This window comes from Lissotriton helveticus, chromosome 7, assembly GCF_964261635.1.
Source record: "Lissotriton helveticus chromosome 7, aLisHel1.1, whole genome shotgun sequence".
NCBI classification, from domain to species: Eukaryota; Metazoa; Chordata; class Amphibia; order Caudata; family Salamandridae; genus Lissotriton; species Lissotriton helveticus.
In genome coordinates this window covers 78,505,592-78,524,827 of record NC_136068.1, presented here as the reverse complement: position 1 = coordinate 78,524,827, position 19,236 = coordinate 78,505,592, and the positions used below count along the sequence as shown (strand labels likewise).

Below are 19,236 nucleotides of genomic sequence, written 5' to 3'. Positions count from 1 at the left end.
CTATGATTGTGCAGCAGGTGCAGTGGCACCAGTGTGGCATAGCTATCATTGGTGCAGCATGTGCAGTGGTACCGGTGAGTGGTAGCTACCATTGGTGGAGCAGGTGCAGTGGTAGTGTTGCTTAGCTATTATTGTGCAGCAGGTGCAGTGGCACCAGTGTGTGGCGTAGTTACCATTCGTGGAGCAGGTGAGGTGTTATCAGTGTTACTTAGCTATTATTGTGCAGCAGGTGTAGTACCACCAGTGTGGCGTAGCTACCATTGTGCAGCAGGTGCAGTGGCACCAGTGTGGCATAGCTACAATTGTGCAGCAGGTGCTGTTGCACCAGTGTGGCATAGCTACCCTTGTGCAGGAGGTGCAGTGGCACCACTGTGGCATAGCTACCATTGTGCAGCAGGTGCAGTGGCACCAGTGTGGTGTAAGTATCTTTGGTGGAGCAGGTGGAGTGGTACCAGCACTGGCACAAGTGTGGTATAGCTATCATTACTGGAGCAGGTGCAGTGGCACCAGTGTAGCGTAGCTACCATTGTGCAGCAGGTGCAGAGGCACTAGTGAGGTATAGTTATCATTAGTGGAGCAGGTGTAGTGGCACCAGTGTGGTATAGCTATCATTAGTGCAGCAGGTGCAGTGGCACCAGTGTGACGTAGCAGGTGCCAAACACCCACCAGCCGTCAGTGCACCCTTCCACCAGGCACACACACCACCAGCCATCATTGCACAATTTCTACAGGCACAGACACCACCAGGCATCAGTGCACGCATCAATTGTTAACGCATCCACAATTAACTATTGTAGCAATCTCAGTATGGTACACTTTACTTTTAAACATATTCATGTAAAGCACAGCATGCCACCATTGCTACAATTCCAATCTAACGCACATAATTCCACTACACACCACATGCACACACTCCATAACACATGGCGAAAAGACATTGCCATTTACAATGCCATTAGCTCTAACTCAAATAAATCCGAGCCCGATTGCATTTCTAATGCTTGTTCTTTCATTATTTTTGTCATGAGATAAGATTTCATTCATTTATGTATACTGTATGAGTAGGTAATGGACACTTGTGGTGGTTAGGCAGAGGAGTTCACACGCCATGGAAATGAAGGGGCATATTTATGACCAGGTTTGTGTCGCTTTTGCACCACGCAACATAGTACACGCATGACGCAAATCTTAAGTGAGATTTATGCAGCCATGCAAGGCCACTTTGCGTGGCCCTGCGGAGCTCCATAAGACTGGAGTAAAGCAATGCAGCACACATCGCTGCGTTGCTTTACTCTCCCCTGGGAAGCAGCCCATGGGGGGAAACAACCTTTACAACACAACTTTTACAACGCAGCACCATTACAACAAAACTTTTACAACGCAACATCCATTACAACGCATGCCATTACAACACAACCATTACAACGCATGACACTACAACGCACACCACTACAACACATGTCATTACAACGCATACTATTACAACGCATAACATTACCATCCAACATTTACCCTACTGTTGCACCCCCTGGAGTTAGAATAGTAATTTTTACCCCTACACTATCCAACACTTACCCTACTGTTGCACCCCCTGGAGTTAGAATAGTAATTTTTACCCCTACACTATCCAACACTTACCCTACTGTTGCACCCCCTGGAGTTAGAATAGTAATTCTTACCCCTACGCTATCCAATACTTACCAAACATGCAATGTAATGTTATGCGTTGTAATGTTATGCGTTGTAAAGGTATTATGCATTGTAATGGAATGCGTTGTAAATGTAGTTTTTAAAAATGTGTTGTAATGGCATGCGTTGTAATGGAATGCGTTGCAATGGATGTTGCGTTGTAAAAAATGCGTTGTAAAGGTATGCGTTGTAAAAGTATGCGTTGTAACGTCATACATCCGCCCATGGGTGTTGTGTGGGTGTTCCCACGCAGCTCCTATGGATTTTGATGCATTCCCGTATTTACCAGCATTGGTAAACCTGGGAATGCTCCAAAAAAGATACCCCTTCCCAGGGGAGGCGTAAAAAGAAGAAATATCTGTATTTCTCCTCGTTACATCCTCTTTGTATATGTACTGCATTCTGCAGCGCACACAGAAAGAGGAAAATGCCTCTCAGGATTGATGTTGTGCAAGAAGGCGCCCGCACAAAAACAATCCAGCATGCAACGCAGGCACCCTTGCACCATGGTCCAAGGGTACCTTCGTTGGCGCTAGGGGCCCGATTCACAGAACTAACTTAACCCCTTCCATGCTGGTGACGAACCCCAGCCGTCACGCTCCACGGTGCTCGTGTGCTGATGACGGCTGGGGTTCGTCACGGCCCCGCCCTGTTCGTGCGGCTGCCGGACACGGGGGTAATCGCGGCCGCACGGAAGGAGTTAAGACAAAATCCTAAAGGTACTACTTTTGGTATTCACAGAAGTTAGGATTTTGTGTTAAGTTTGTCTTAAGACAAACTTAAGACAGACTTAAGACAGACTTAAGATAGACTTAAGAAAGACTTAAGACAGACTTAAGACAAACTTAAGACAGACTTAAGACAGACTTAAGAAAGACTTAAGACAGACTTAAGACAAACTTAAGACAGACTTAAGACAGACTTAAGATAGACTTAAGAAAGACTTAAGACAGACTTAAGACAAACTGAAGACAGACTTGAGACAGACTTAAGATAGACTTAAGAAAGATTTAAGACAGACTTAAGACAAACTGAAGACAGACTTAAGACAGACTTAAGACAGACTTAAGAAAGACTTAAGACAAACTGAAGACAGACTTAAGACAGACTTAAGATAGATTTAAGTTAGGATTTTGTCTTAAGTTGGTCTTAAGTTTGTCTTAAGTTGGTCTTAAGACAAACTTAAGACAAAATCCTAACTCCAGTGAATACCAAATGTAGTAAGTTAGGATTTTGTCTTAAGTTAGTTCTGTGAATCGGCCCCACAGATCCCAATAAGGCACCATCGCAGGGGAAAAGGTAGGGATGCGCCATATTGACTTAAAAGTGGCGCATTCCTGCGCTTTCCCTGTTATGCGCTGCACTGCGTGGCAATTTCTTAAACCTACCCCCGAAAATGAAATACCAATAAGTACTAACTTAACTGTCCAAAACGTGCTTTAGGACCTCAGAAGGGATACGAAGCACTGTACAATTGCTACAACAAAATCTGATGCAGTAAGATAGAATAATCAGTGTAGTTTTCTGTACTTTATGTAAAAAAGGGTCAGGATTTTAAGGAACATGGACCCACTGTACTTATGCTGTGTTTGCTGCTTGTTTTAGCAGGGAAGGCTCTGTTTATTTAGCCGTGCTAGCCTCTGAACCTCTTTTAACAGTTAGCACAGAGATAAATATTTCACTTCTTGTCTTTCATCATCAACACTGTTTTGTCAACCCTGGAAGGATGAAATGTCGATTTAACCCAGCTGGGATTTAAAAGAAGTTTCTGTAGTTCACACATATATCTCATAGGCACACTAACCCTATGAGCTATCTAACTGGGGCTTAAACCTGTGACTCACGTCAAAGTCTGACTGTAACCTACAGGATATACCGATATACATAGATCTCAGCAGCAGGTGCTCAACCCATCAGTAAATCTCCTGGGATTCGAGCGAACAATGGTGGCTGCCAGCTGGGGAAAGGGGGAGGCAGGCAGATGGGGGCAAAAATATACAAACGAAATTCATGCCGACATGCATTACATTATCGTTTTAAAGCTAAATGTTTAACTTTAAAACGGTAATGTAATGCATGTTGGCGATTTAGCGAATAATATACATGAAATATATTTTAAAAATGAAATAAAACACACTTATCTTGTTGCACGTCCTTGCTACGTCCCAATGTTCTTCTCTTCTCGGGACCAGTAACTTCCCTAACCAATGCTGGCACAGCTCTCAAACTGTTAACCAGCATGAGAGCAGTGCCAGGATTGGATGGAGCAGGCTCTCCCTGCGCTCCAAAGAGCACTGGAGAACTTTGCTCGGACAGCTGGGTTGAGAGGTTTAAAGTGCGCATGTCTAGATGGCCGTCACAAGAAGGCCGGCCAAAGAGACATGCGCACTTTAAAGTGCCCAGCCAATCACTCCTCTCTGCTTCTGCCTGTCAGCAACGGCCCCTGCGAACGAATCACCTGTTGGCTACACATAAACACGTCAGCAATTAGTGAGTGTATTGGGTGGTTTCACCAGCATATGCTAGGTTCTGTCCATAAACCACATAGAATTCCTTGTTTTATGATAGATGGAGATACATTTTAATCCATTCAATACAATGCATTAAATAAGCATGTAGACTATAAAGATGAAATAGATGGAATGTGTATAATGCATCACCTAAATTGCATTGAAGATGTTAACAAAGGGTGTTCTTTTCTCCCAGCTCAATGGAACTTGTTTCAATGACCTCAAAAGAATGCAAGTATTGACAAAGCCAATAGGACTCATCTCCGGGAACTATTGGCTTTGCCAACCCCTTTTAGCAATGCTTTATATTGTCGACCAAAAGAAAAAGGAAAAAAGGCACAATGATGTGGACATTACTGGTAGCCCTGTCATTTCATGTGTGTGCATATGTGATGAGGAATGCACATGTCTGCAAAATGACGCAGAGACATTTTGTAGATCAAGCCTAACAGACAGAGCCAGCTGGTTGCAAAAGACTTATGGTGGGTTTACCTACAATGTATAGGGGTTACAGTGATCCTCTTGGTTACCATTGGTTGACTTTATTGTCACTCTCTTTTGTTTACTTCTTATTCAAGGGCTTTCCTTGTCCTAGCTTGTCCAGCTGTGTTTGTCCCTCACCTGGAGCATAGCCTCTTTACCATCTCTCTTATATGCTGGCTTCTATCCTTCCACTCCTCACTTTTATGGAACTACGGGGCATATTACCAAGGGTGGCGATAGGTAATTATCGCCGCTTTAGCGGGCGTTTTCGGCCGCTAAGCGGGGATAATTCTATCACCCTATTAGCAAGCTGTCGCTAACAGCAGTTAGCGACAGCTTGTAGGTGATAGCGAGCGGTTTGGGGCCCGCTTTGCGTGTCAGCGATATTTATCGCTAATGACATGCAAAGAGGGCGTACCCAACCTGTTAGCGACTGAAAGCAGTCGCTAACCTCGCTATCGCCTATTACCAACACAGGCGTAGCTTTAGAAATATTCGCGCTAAGCGCGAAAATCTCCCAAAACTAACACCTGCCCAGACCAGTTCTTAGCCATGTTATCCAATGGGAGGTGCATAACATGGCTAAGAGCATTTCGTCGCTAATGCGTGAATATTGCTGTATTCTCAGCGATATTCACGCATTTCGCCGCTATCACCTGAAAATTTATCATTTTGGAGATAAACGTTGCTAGTAGCACGTTATCTCAGCGATAAATTCCGGCGATGCTCAGCGATAATAAAATTATCGCTAAGCCTATTTAGCGATAAATATCGCTACTTGTTGGTAATATGCCCCTACATTTTTCTTTTTGCTCAAGCACTCGTTGCGAGTGCATTTGTTTTCCAGCTCTCTCCCTTGTGTGCTTCTTTCCCATCAAAAACCTGACCCTTATGGTCTGTGTTTCTGTCTCCCTTGTTTTGCAAGCTTTCCCACACAAAACTCCCACCCTTGTACTCCATGGCAAGATGCATAAGTAATGGATGTTAAGCTACACTCGCAATAGATATTACTGTGCTGTTATTTGTTTTTTTTAAATGCCAATAAAAATTATTTATTAAAAAAAAAAAAAAACCTTGTTACCAACCCGACTCTCCGTGTTGCTTTCTGGCTTGTGTGCGTCCCCGCTCGCCTCCGTGTTGGTCTCACTCTTGTGTTGCTTTTGCCCTTTCCCACCGCATCCCGTTTCCCACGCTCTTTTTATTTATTTCTTTATTTTGGAGTGGAACAGGCAGCAAACTGCTGCGGGCCCCTCTGCCTTAAAAAAGTGTTTTCGTTCTACTCCTTTTTAAATTTTTTATTCGCAGATCTGTAAATAATTAAAAAAAATGCACCTGCATTCACGTTTTAGGTGCGCATGCGCGGGCACTTCATCACGCATGCACGCGCCCACAACGTAGCACATTTATTTACTTTTGGCCATGCTGCACAGCATCTTGCAGATATTGTACATACCACCAAAAAGCACTGGCAAAGCCATAGTGTACTTAGAGTAGCATGAAAGTGATTTTTTAAAGATGGTGGGGTCAGTAGCGTCTTAAAAAAGTGAAATAGAAAAAAGGGCTCTGCGGGGGGACAACAGAAAAGCGGGTGGGGGACCAATTGGAGGGGAAAACGGCACGAGAGAGAGTGGGGTCAGATGCACATGATGCAGAGAGCAATATGGAGCATGGGAAATATTGAGTGTGGCGGGAAGAAGCACATGGGAGAGAAGGCAAGCAGCACACGAAGGAGAGAGCCACACAGAGCATGGAGTGGAATGCTAGTTTGGGAGAGAGCTGGAAAACACATCCACTCTCATGGATATGAAAAAAATGTATTTTCCTTAAAGTAAGCAGTGGAGGGATACAAGTCAGCCAAACAAAAAGGTGGCAAATGTTATACACTATAGGGGAGAGACAAACACAAGAAGAGGCAACCAAGCCAACAAATAAAAAACAAGTAAATGAGAGTGACAATAAAGGCAACCAATGTTAAGCAGTGGGCGGGCTGAAAGCCGACATTACGCTCCTGGTAAGCCCATAAGAGGTCAGCTTGTTTAGGATTGAAACGTGTTATCCTCAGGTTACAAGTCAGAATAGAGGTGCATTGTGAGAGCGTTGGGGACATTTCAATGCTGAGATGCTAGCACACTCTGCAATTCAGGACAGAGGTGCATTGTGAGAGCTCTGTGAATATATGTGCACTGGAATAGCAATGCACGGTGCAGGCCGAGAGCGGTGCACAGTGAGAGGTCTGTGGATGCCTCTGTAATGGGGTACAGATAGATAGTGGAGCTCAGAGTAGAAGTGCTCTGTAAGGACTCTCTGAATGTCTGTGTACTGGAATAGTAATGCTGGGTTAATTTTAGATAGAGGTGCATTATGAGAGCTCTATGAATATCTTTGTATTGGAACAGCGATGCTCGGTGTAGGTTTCGTTGGAGGGGCATTGTGAGAACTATGTGCCTGATTCACAGAACTAATTTAAGACATAATCCTAAACTTACTACCATTTTGGTATTCACAGAAGGCACTTACTCTTTTCCGTATTCACAGAAGTTAGGAGTACTAACTTTACTACTCCTAAACTGAGAAAAATCCTAACTTTAAGACTTTCGGTATTCACAGAAGGCATTTAGGAGTCCTAAAGTGAGGAGTCCTAACTTCTGTGAATACCAAAATGGTAGTAAGTTTAGGATTTTCTCTTAAGTTAGTTCTGTGAATCGGGTCCTATGTTAATTCCTCCATCTAGGGGTAGTAATGGATACAAGTACACAGGGAGAGTTGTTTCAATATTTCAATATTGAGGCAGTGGTGCACAGTGTCAGTGTGCAGTGATATGTCCAGGACTAGGGAAAGGCAGAGCGTTTTCCAGTTCTTTTGGGCAATGACCCTGACTTTTGAGGACACGCCCCTACTTTTGAAGGACAAATAAAGCACATTTCTAAAAGTTGGGTTTTCAAGCCAGGGCTCACCTTGGAATGTCAGGGAAGTGTGTCCTGCAGTCGACTTACAGGTGGTTCCCTCAGTAGGGACAGAGATGCCTTTTGAGAGCTCTGCCTTTATCTCAGGCTGAGACATACATGCATTCCAGGATAGAGGTGAGTGGGAGAGCCCCCTGAATGTCTCAGTACAATGACAGTATTTCATTCTTACTGCAGGCCAGCATGGACACCCACTGTGGGGACTCTGCATAGTTTGGTTCTAGGGTAAGAACACATTCCGAGAGCTCTCAGTGCTGCAGAAAATCAGGATAAAAGTGTATCATGAGAGGTGGGAACATGTCTCAGAACTGTAAGCTTTATAGACCTCTCAATGCTGAGGGGCTCTGGGCATTACTGGTAAGGATACAGGTGTGCTGAGAGGGCTCTATGGAAGTCTCACCTGTGGGGTGCAGGTGCAGACTGCACCCCAGAGTGAAGTGAATTCTGAGAGATCTGCAGATATCCCACCAGTGGGGTACCAGCTCCTACTACAGGGCAGAAGTGAGGTGTTTGTGGGGGATGTATGACATTACAACGCATGCTTTTACCACGCATGCTGTTACAACACAGTTTTTACAACACATGCTGTTACAACGCATAGCGCTTTGGGGTGCTGGATAGTGAATAGTTTAATTTACTATTCCAACTCCAGTCCCCGTGGATAGTAGGGAAGGTGTTGGATAGTAAATTAAAACTATTCCCTATCCTAGAGCGCCCCCCAGTGCAATGCATTGTAATGGTTTTCGTTGTAAAACCTGCGTTGTAAAAGCACTGTGTTGTAAAAGTTTCGTTGTAAAGGATGTTTCCCGTTTGTGGGATCTCTGCGGATGTCTCACTGATGGGACAGACTTTCTTACTGGTGGTCAGAAGTGAGTCGAGTTGCTCATCAGCTCAGTGTTGACAGAAGCACAATGTAGGTCCGGATAGAGGAGGTGCATTGGGAGAGCTCCATCGTTTTTTAAAAACATGGTATTGAATTTGTATTTATTTTGTGTACATTGAAGTTATGTGCAGACAGCATGACTTGGGTGAACATCATGCTAACATGTGTGCAAGTTCACTTAAAAGCGAGCCACAAACTTCTCGTGTCTTCGCTGCTGTCTGTTTCAGCGTCCTCAATCACAAGAACTGTAGCGTGCATGAGAGCTGCGAGGTTTACCTCAATCCTGGGATACAAGTAAATACTAACAGCTAAGATAGAGGTGTATTGTTATATTGTTATGTTATGTTGATGTGTAGAGTGCACTAATCACCCAAGAGGGTATCCAGGCACTTGGGCAAGGTGTGTATGTGTGTGATCGCAAGGTGCTTATATGAAAAGCCGGGTCTTCAGCTTCGTGCAGAACTCAAGAAGTGAGGAGGAGGAGACTCTGGTGTGTTGAGGAAGGTTCTCACATGTCTTGGGCAGGATGTAGGAGAATGAGCTACCTCCAGCTTTGCTTTTGCGGATGCGGGGATTGTGTGCGAGTGAGAGTGAGGCATAGCGTAGTTGTCTGGTGGGTTGGTGAAAATGCATGCGGATGTTCAGATATTCTGGTCCTTTGTTGTGTAGGGCTTTGCATGTGTGTGTGAAAAGTGAATTAACTGTGCTTGTGAATGGGGAGCCAGTAAAGCATTCTGAGTCTTACGGTGTTGTGCTGGATGGCCTGTGTAGGAGTTGGTTGGAGATTGCAGTGTAGAGTGTTGCCATAAACCATCCTGCTGGTGATGAGTGCATGTGTGACAGTTCTAGTGTGCTGAGGCAAACATTTGAGGATCTTTCACAGCAGGCATAGGATGTGGGAGCGGGAGGCGCACATCACATTGACTTGAGCCATCATGTTGAGCTTGTTGTCTAGGATGCTTCCTAGATTTATTGTGTGGTGTGTGGGTGTTGTTCTTAGCTCCTTGTGGCTCCAATGGCCACAAGGTGGAGTCCCATGGGGAGGTCTTGGTGCCGAAGACAAGTGTTTCCGGAGGTTTTGTTGGAGTTGAGCTTCAGACAGTTGGTTCACATCCATGGTCATGCAGTTGGTGAAGTTGGTTCTGGTGGTGCTTGTCTTATCCGCCATGGAGAGTAGGAGTTCTGTGCCATCAGCGTAGGAGATGACGGTGATCTCTTGTGATCGGATGGTGTTTGTGAGCGAGAGTTCCGTGGCTGTCCCAAACATGGCGTCGAAGGCAGGCCGGGGTAGAGGGGAGTTGTGAGTACCAAGCATCGAGACGTGTTTTAAGATCTCTGTTGATATCCGCTCCCAGAGTTTCGAGTGGATACCGCAGCTCAAGAGACGGGTAGACCTGGTCTACTGAGAAGTGTCTTTGAGAGAACATTGTGCATCTCGTTTTACTGGGCTAAAACAACCTGGTGTAATTTCGGCCAGACGTGCATTCATGGAGCTCCTTGAATGTTTTAGAGCTGGAGGATGAGTGCAGACCGGAGGCAGAAGAGAGGAGCATTGTGAGAGCTTGATAGATGATATCTCAGTCCTTGGGGGTCTGCGGGATGCAAGTCAAGATGAAGGTCCATCGTGACAGCCCTGAGGATGCCTTAGTGCTGGTGCATGGCATTCTAGGATAGAGGTGCCCCAGGGCTCTGCACAGCACAAGCTCCTGGTGAAGTAATATCTAATGCAAAATCTTCCCTCATTTATTTGTTGCAAATAAACCATTTTTTCACGCTTTAAAAATATCACTGGAAAAGAATGAGGATTGAAAATTGTAATTTTAACACATTTCACTAGATGGCAGTAACTTGCAGGAAACATTTTGTCTTTGTTTTTCTAAAATTCACCATAACCCCAGTTCATGGGTTTGGGCAGATTGTATACATCTGCACTTTTTGTACATTTCTCTCTACTCCTATCTTCCTCTTTCCCTCTATTTTAATTCATGTTTAGTTCTTTCTCACTATCGACTCAGCCTCTCCCCTCCTGCGACCGACCCCCTCTTCTCTTTCTTTTATGTCTATGCGGTATCTGCTTCCTCACTTATCCATTACTCTTTCTCACTTTGGGCCTGTACGTTAGAAGGAAATGCCAAACTGTTAGGGGCAGATTTACAATAACTGGCGCATCCCTGCGTATCAGTAGGGATGCGCCAGTTATTGTGCGCCGCAGCTCCGCCACCCTGGATGCGACGCATTTATAATGCGGCGCGCCAGGGGGCAAAAACGGCACAGATGCGTGACGCATCTGTGCCGTAAAAGCGGCGCATTGCTGGAGTTGCATTGCAAGTACGACGCAGCTTCAGCAATGCTCTGGGGGCTCTATCTCCACAATGCTGCGTCAATCCTTACACCTGCTTCAAGCAGGCGCAGGGTTTTGTTGCAGCTTGGGCCCAAAAGTGACTGAGTGAAATCTTGTAGATTTCACTCAGCCACTTTTGGAAAGCGTTCCTGCGCCGGAATGCCCCCCCCCCTGCGATGGAACGCCTCCTTCTGGCGCAGGGCTTTACAACGTGACCCATCTGGGAGATGCGTCACCTTCTAAATACCCCGCACCAAGACGCATCTTTTGCGCCATCGCTGCGTCACAAAATTGAGGCAACGGCAATGTAAAAGAGGCACTCCTTAAATATGTTTCTATTGTCTCCTTATTTATCTCTCCACTAAATCCTCCTCTTCTTACCTCATATACCAGACCACTAATGACCCAGTCTCTCACGTATTGATTCCCTCAGGCTTCGCCGCGCCCACCTCCGACCCTCTGACCATCTACGCCTCTGTGGGCTCCTACGTTGAGCTCCCCTGTATCCTCAAGCATGACCCCAGTGGAGATGTAAGGGTGCACTGGACTCACACAACACCCCAGGGAAGCAGCAGGACCATTGTTACGTCGGATGAGACCAGACAGAGGCAGGAAGCCTCCTCCAGTCGTATCGTCCTTTCGGCGCATCAGAGGCGGAACTACTCGCTGTCCATCTCTTCCCTGTGGGAGTCCGATGCCGGGCTTTACCAATGCGGACTCACCTTCCACAGGTGGCAGCTCACTAGAAACATTAGGCTGGTGCTGGTAAAAGGTGAGTTAGAATGGAAGGATGGGTGGCAGGGGCAGGTTGGAGTTAAGATGACCAACTGGGGTGAGAAGTGGGATACAAGCCAGGATGTATAAGTGGTGGGAAACAACCATCACACTGCATGCATTACAACACATGCTTTTACCCCGCATGCCATTGCAATGCAAATGGCTTGCTGTATGGGGGTATAAGGTGTTGGATTTAACTCCAACACCGTCCCTACTGTTGTACAGACTGGAGTTGGAATAGTAAATCATACTATTCCAACATCCAGCGCACCCCGACAGCAAGTCAGGGTAAAAAATTGCGTTGCAACGGCATGCAGGGTAAAAGCATGTGTTGTAACGTCATACGACCATAAGTTTTATTAGAAGTGGGTTAGCGGCCAGAATGTTGCAGTAGTCTAGGACTGGGTTAGAAAACAAGAATTTGAAGTAGTGTTGGGAGTGGCAGAGTGGACAGGATGTTGAAGTGGTGACAAAAAAAGGGTTAGGAGCCAGGGTTTTGAAGTTGTTTTAGGAGTGGGAGAGAAGACGGCACCCCAAAGAGGTGTCAGAAGTGTAATATAAGCCTGGGAAGACAGGATGCTGAAGTGGTATCAAATGTGAGTAGGGGCCATGTTGCTGACATAGTGTTAGAAGTGGTATGTGTGCCAGTAGAATATATGACGTTACATCGCGGTGTTTACACCGCGATACCTTTACAACGCAGGCATTACAATGCAAGTCGTTACAACAACTTGCGTTGGAGGGCGCTAGACTTAGGAATAGTATGATTTACTATTCCAACTCCAGTCTACGTACAGTAGAGAAGGTGTTGGAATAGTATATCATACTATTCCATAAGTTAGAGCGCCATCTACTGCAAGTCATTGTAATGACTTTCGATGTACTACCCGCGTTGTAAAGGTATTGCGGTGTAAACACCGCGATGTAACCGATGTTTACCGTGCCAGTATGTGGAAGTAGTTTTGGAGTGGGAGAGGAGCTAAGGTGCTGAAGTTGCATCAGAAGTGTAACACAAGGCCAGATGTTGAAGTCGTGCAAGGATTGGGTGAGAATCCAGGGTGCTGCAGTGGTGTCAGAAGTGGGATAGGAGCCAGGATGTTGCAGTAGTGTTAGGAGTGTCCCATGTGCCAGGACGTTGAAGATGTGCTAGGAGTGGGAAAGAAGCCAGGAAGCTGAAGCAGTGTTCGTGTGATGGGAGACGGGATTTGGAGTTAGTTGTGGCAACAGTAATGGGATAAGAGGAAGATGTAATGAGCTGGTATTGGTGGAATTATTGAAAGGATTGGTTATTGGTGTCAGGAATAATGCGAATCCCAAGTGTAAGACAGAAAAGACTTAGGGATGGGACATGTAGATGAAGAAATTCAGAGATACTTAGAAGGGTGGCTAGAAAGAGGGACATACCATGATAAAAATAAAGGTTTGAATTTGGTGGCTAAAAAAAATGGAAAATAAAGGGAGAAACAGATTGAAAGAGAAATGGGAGGTGGAAAGGTAGAATATTTTCTAATATCTGTTTTTCTGCTTTCTCTCAAGTCACGTCCGAGACACCAGGATTGGCCCGGGAAGGCACCCTAGTGCGGTTGAACTGTGTCCTTAGTGAGGTATTTGGGAACGAACAGTACAGCTGGACTCACCTGACTCCCATTAACAATGGTGAGGAGACGAAGGCTGGCCACACTGAGAGGTGGACACAAAGGAAACAGCACACTGGCCCCCTGCTGGAGCTCTCACCTGTGTCACAAGAGGATGCCGGCACCTGGATCTGCACCATTTTTGCCGGAAACACATCAGTGGCAGAGGCAGCATATGAGCTACAGGTCACAGGTAACTAGTGTTCATCTATACAGGTCTAGCATCTGCTTCTGTGCTGCTGGCAATCTGGTCTTTCAATCCAGTGTCCTGATACCTGGCCTAAGGGAATGATTTTTATAATGTCCTATATTTTACTGAAACTCTGTTGCCTAATTAAGACTTAGAGGTTTTAGTAAATTGAAGTTGATGTCCAGGGGGCCATGTATCTTGCACAACATGGTACTCAGTGGTTCGGGGAGTAGACACCCACAATCCCACCTTAACTCATACGTCTATCCCAGGTCTGCTACCCTTTTGACATATCACTAAAATAGCAGATTCTTTGTTGATGGGATGTGGCAAAAAGACACAAACTTCTTTGATAAAGCTATGGCGGGCCTAAACCATGGCAGCGAACACCTCAGAGGCTTCATAGCTTTAGACAATAGAGGCCAGGCGTGTTATAAGTGTTGATAAAATAAGCCTTTGGGCATCTCATCCAGATGAGGCCCAAAACCCAAGGGAAAAGCTGGTGGTCTATAACGTAAAAGTTTAGACATTAAAAACAGAGCAACGCTGACAACAGCCTCAAGCTTAATGGTGTTGCAGATGTTGCTAAAGATGATTCTTCCATAGCAGCAACATCCTGGAGTAGCAGGTGACAGATGTATTTGTAAAAGGACAGAGGCTTCTCAAGGAAATCCAATGGAGACTTATTGATTTGGTGACCAGGGATATTGGTTAATTCATGTGAACTGCCTAGACTTGACATGCAAAGATATCAACATGTTTAGCAATCATGGACTGGGAGTGAGGCTGATAAGATGAAAGTATATCAGAAACTGGTGCTGCAATGAGCAGCCGGGCGTGTGGGTACGCGGCAAACGGAGGCCAAGAGAGGCAAAGGGAGCAACATGCAGGGGCTTGGTTCTCAGATCTTTTCTTTCCAATTAATTATCAGCTGCACTGCAGAGAAGCAAGCATGTAGGGGAGGAGTGTGTCTAGATATAACACAGCTCTGTTATTGGATTGAAATCCATAAAGAGTGTCACCAGTGCTTAATTTGTCAAATGTTAAGTGCCAGGCCTCTAACCAGGAGGCCCCTGCAGCTTGCACCACCCATCGCCCTTGTCATCGCTGCCAAAACAACTACTAACCATCTCTCTCGCATGTAAATATGACAGTTCAGATTATTCCAGGTCCCCAAAGCTAAAGGAATGGCTGGGGAGGCAGGTATTAGCAATTTTAATGTATATTGTATTCCTAGACTACCGTTGTTTTGCTCATCTCTAAATTAGATGAGCAGCGCCACCATGTGGTGGACTGTTCTAAGTATGGTGTTGACAATTAAGTGGCGGTGCCGATCACCGGAAACCAATTAAGTGCCGGTGCTTAGCACCGGAAAAACCCTGCTCAAATTAAGCACTGAATGTCACCAACAATGGGTGTGTTGATACAATTTTGTTCTTTGGTAGGGGTCCTCCTCAGTCACCGTCCCTTTGGAGGGTACAGTTACATGCTGCCCCTGTGTAGGGGATCTGGTGTCCCTCCCTCCCACCTCCACAGTGAGGGCTGTACATTTCCCGTCAGAAGACAGACCCAGAGTTTCAAACTGCGGCCCTGTCTTTCACCAATGTGCTTTTCTCAGTGTAGGCAGGAACTGTCCCGCGTTTGCGGCTGCGCAGGTGATGGTGCATTTTTAAGTGGAATCAGGTGCTATCCCTGTTTGTGCCAGACATATCGAGTTGTGGGTACGCAGTGGTGCAAACCAAGACACTGCATCCGATGCATAATTATGGCCCAGGTGGGTTTGGTAGAAGTAAGTGTGATGGAAGAGTTCCCTCCTCCCTTCAGGGATTTGCATGACAGGTGAGGTGCTGCCACTTACATGGATCTCGTTCAACTTCCTTAGTGGATAACAAAACAGCAATTAGAAAGAGCATTTCCTAACACTATAACCTAAATCAATGTTTCTTTTAAAATAGCGGTCTGCCTGGTACTCCCTCCTCCGTACTCCTGCAGAACTAAGATAGCTAAATAAATTAAATAAAATTAACATACATAAGTCTAGCCTACAGTGCTTACTTTGCAAAAACAAATTAATAATAATTAGGTGCATCTGGCCAACGTTTTTCTTAAGAGCGCTGCCAACTACCAAGTCTGACTGAGCTTGATTCCATCTCAAAACTCTGTCTTCTACCAACCTACACTTCCTTTACTTTACATCCCTCTTGTAGGTTCTTTTACATCCCTGCTTTCTCCATTTATCGCTGTTTTCTTATTTTTACATGTTTTATTCTCTGTTTTTGCCTTTCTCTCTGGCGGAAAATGCACATCTCTCAAAACGTTTTGCCCTGTGCTTTCGGCCTATTGGACCCTGGGAGAGATGTATGAAACCATTTTAAAGACACAAAAAAATCTATGATTCCTAAAATCACAGGTTTTGCAACCTCATAGTGAAGTCTGCCGTGCACTAGACCCATTTTGCAATTTGGTTAAACCTTTCTGAATTACATAATGGTTTTAACATCGCATTCCAAATTGCAAACAGGAGAGGCGACCACTGCGCCTCTGGCCTGGTCGCCCCCTCTGCCTACCTGCTGCCCGCTGCCTTCCTGGTTTCTCTGCCACTGCCCCAGACGCCGCAGGGCCGCCCTCCAAGCCTCTGCCTCCTGGTTTCCCGCCGCTGCCCCAGACGCCGCAGGGCCGCCCACCAAGCCGACTTCATTTTCCCGCCGCTGCCAGCCCGCGGCCCCGCCCCCCCGCCAGCCGATTGGTTGGCCCGATCCCGCCTCCCCGCAGAGCCTCCCTACCGGCTCCCTTCTTATGACGCCCCCGGAGCGACCGCGCAGCGGACGCGCGCAGCGGGAGCACCGAATGAGCGCCGAAGGTGCGCCAAAGGTAAGCCCGTCTGCGCCCGTCCGCGCCTGGACCGCGCCCAGTGCCAGGACCTCTGGGTCCCGCAGACACCAGCCCACCCGCCGGACCTACGACGCCGCCACCCTCAACGCACTCAACACCGACCGAATCCCGGGATGCTACCGAGCCACCCCGAGACGAACCCACGGACCCTTCAGCTGCCACGCCTGCAAGTTCACCTGCATCCGGACCTGGCCCGCACCAACACCCACCAAGCCGAACACCAGCAACAACCACCTGAAGTGCATCATCCTCAACACCCGCTCCGTCCACAGACACGCCATCGAACTCTGGAACCTCCTCGACACCACAGCCCCTGACGTCGCCTTCCTCACGGAAACCTGGATGAACGACTCTTCAGCGCCCGACATCGCCATCGCCATCCCAGAGGGCTACAAGATCACCCGAAGAGACCGCGACAACCAGACTGGAGGAGGCCTCGCCATCATCTACAGGGACACCATCCGCATCAAGATCAACACCGACGACACCCTGACAACCGCCGAACACCTGCACTTCCAGATCCACACGGACCCCAAAACCACCCTCAGAGGCACCCTGATCTACCGACCCCCGGGACCACGCACACAATTCAGCGAAGACATCGCCGACTTCATCAGCCCGCATGCCCTCCCCTCCGCCGACTACATCCTCCTGGGGGACATCAACTTCCACCTGGAGAACAACAACAACCGCAACACCATCACCCTGCTCGACAACCTCGCCATCCTCGGTCTCAAGCAGCTGGTGTCCACCCCCACCCACCTCGCCGGACACACACTCGACGCCGTCTTCTCATCCAGCAAAGACATCACCTTCAGCCACACCACCGGACTCCACTGGACGGACCACAGCTGCGTCCACTTCACCTTCAAAAGAACGACGATCCACCACCACCAGCAACAGGTTGCTCGAAGAAGCTGGAACAAGATCACAGCCGACCAGCTCGCCGCTTCCCTGAGCCAGCACCCTCCCGCCAGCTCAGCGAACCCCAGCCAGGCCGCCGACAACCTCACGAAGTGGATCAGCAACTGCGCGGATGAACTCGCCCCACTGAGGACCCCGCCCAACAGACCCGGCAGCAAGAAGGCCCCATGGTTCACCGACGAACTCATGAGCTCCAAGAAGAACTGCCGAGCCCTAGCGAAAGCTTGGAGAAGGGAACCAACCCCGGACAACATGACCACCCTCAAGCTTGCCACCCGGAAGCACCACCAACTGATCCGCGCCACCAAGAAAACTGCATTCAAGGACCGGCTGGACAACAACGCACACAACTGCAAGGAACTCTTCAACATCGTGAAAGAGCTCTCCAACCCCAACGCCGGAAACAATGACATCACCCCTTCGCAAGACCTCTGCAACTCCCTCGCCTCCTACTTCCACAACAAGATCGCGGACATACACAACAGCTTCAGCACTCAACCGACGCACGCCACGACCGAACCACCGCCCCCCACCACCACCCTCTGCGCCTGGACCCCGATCAGCACCGAAGACACCATCCGCACGATGAACTCCATCCACTCCGGATCTCCGACAGACCCCTGCCCTCACCACGTCTTCAACAAGGCCGACACTGTCATCGCACCCCACCTGCGGGACATCATCAACACCTCCTTCGACACCGCCACCTTCCCGGAGAGCTGGAAGCACGCCGAACTCAGCGCCCTACTCAAGAAACCTACAGCGGACCCCACCGAACTCAAGAATTACCGCCCCATCTCGCTCCTCCCGTTTCCAGTCAAAGTCATCGAGAAGAACGTCAACAAACAGCTGGCCGCCTTCCTCGAGACGAACGGATCCCTCGACCCCTCACAGTCTGGCTTCCGAGCCAACCACAGCACCGAGACCGCCCTCATCGCTGCCACCGATGACATCCGAACCCTGATGGACAACGGAGAAACAGCAGCCCTCATCCTCCTAGACCTCTCCGCGGCATTCGACACTGTCTGCCACCGCACCCTAGTGCAGCGCTTCAGCAACGTCGGAATCCATGAGAAGGCACTGGAATGGATCATCTCCTTCCTCGACGGAAGAACACAGAGAGTCCGCCTACCACCGTACTGATAAGCGTGGCCAAAATACCACCTGAGTGACTTACCTCACTCACCTATAGTTACCCAAAATAAGTCAGCCGGACAGTGGAGAAGAATAAACAAAGCAAGTTTATTAGGCCACAAACTCCCATATGAGAGGGCCCTATATCGACCTCACCCCTAAGAGTGTGCCGAGAAGGACTGCCTCACATCATCATGGTGATACATTATATTACGAGAAGGCAGAGTAAAACACGCCCATAATGGAAAAGTACTGGTCCACCAGGGATGTGGACAATGGTCTCATACAAGAGGCATCTGCACCTGCAATAGCAACACTTGTTATCATCTCCCAAGGACACAGAGCCAGGCCGCTACATCCCCAGCGCATGAGAACGGCCTGATAAGGAGTTTCGCTAGCAGGAGTTTCAGCTACAGTAAACCAAGAAATGCATATATGCTGACACGAGGAATTACTCCTATTCCTACGGGAGGGGGAATGAGCAAGTACAGTTTGCACGCAGAGAGAATAATCCAAAATGGTGGCACACATGCTAAGCTAAGAACACTGCAAACAATATCACACGCATAAATGAATAACTGCATAATGAGAACATAAACGTAAATGCGTAAATGTAAGTAATTAGTTAGACACATTCCGCTAACTCATAAGCATAATGTACGAAGGGGGCGGGGCTTGGGATTGACGCCTATCAGTACAAGTCGGAGGCCACTGGAGTCATCTGCGGCGTCCCTCAAGGATCCTCGCTGAGCCCCACCCTCTTCAACGTCTACATGAGCCCCCTCGCGGCCATCGCACGCCAACACAACCTCAACA

General features: G+C 47.6%; 1 protein-coding gene across 1 annotated transcript in view; it reads left to right on the top strand.

Moving 5' to 3' along the window:
* Window positions 1–19,236, top strand: part of LAG3 (lymphocyte activating 3) — a 78,655-nt gene that overhangs the window by 47,612 nt on the left and 11,807 nt on the right. Inside the window, exons 5-6 of the mRNA XM_078650412.1 lie at window positions 11,303–11,641; window positions 13,183–13,473. Coding sequence (XP_078506538.1) covers window positions 11,303–11,641; window positions 13,183–13,473 — 630 coding nt within the window. The remainder of the gene's footprint in view (window positions 1–11,302; window positions 11,642–13,182; window positions 13,474–19,236) is intronic.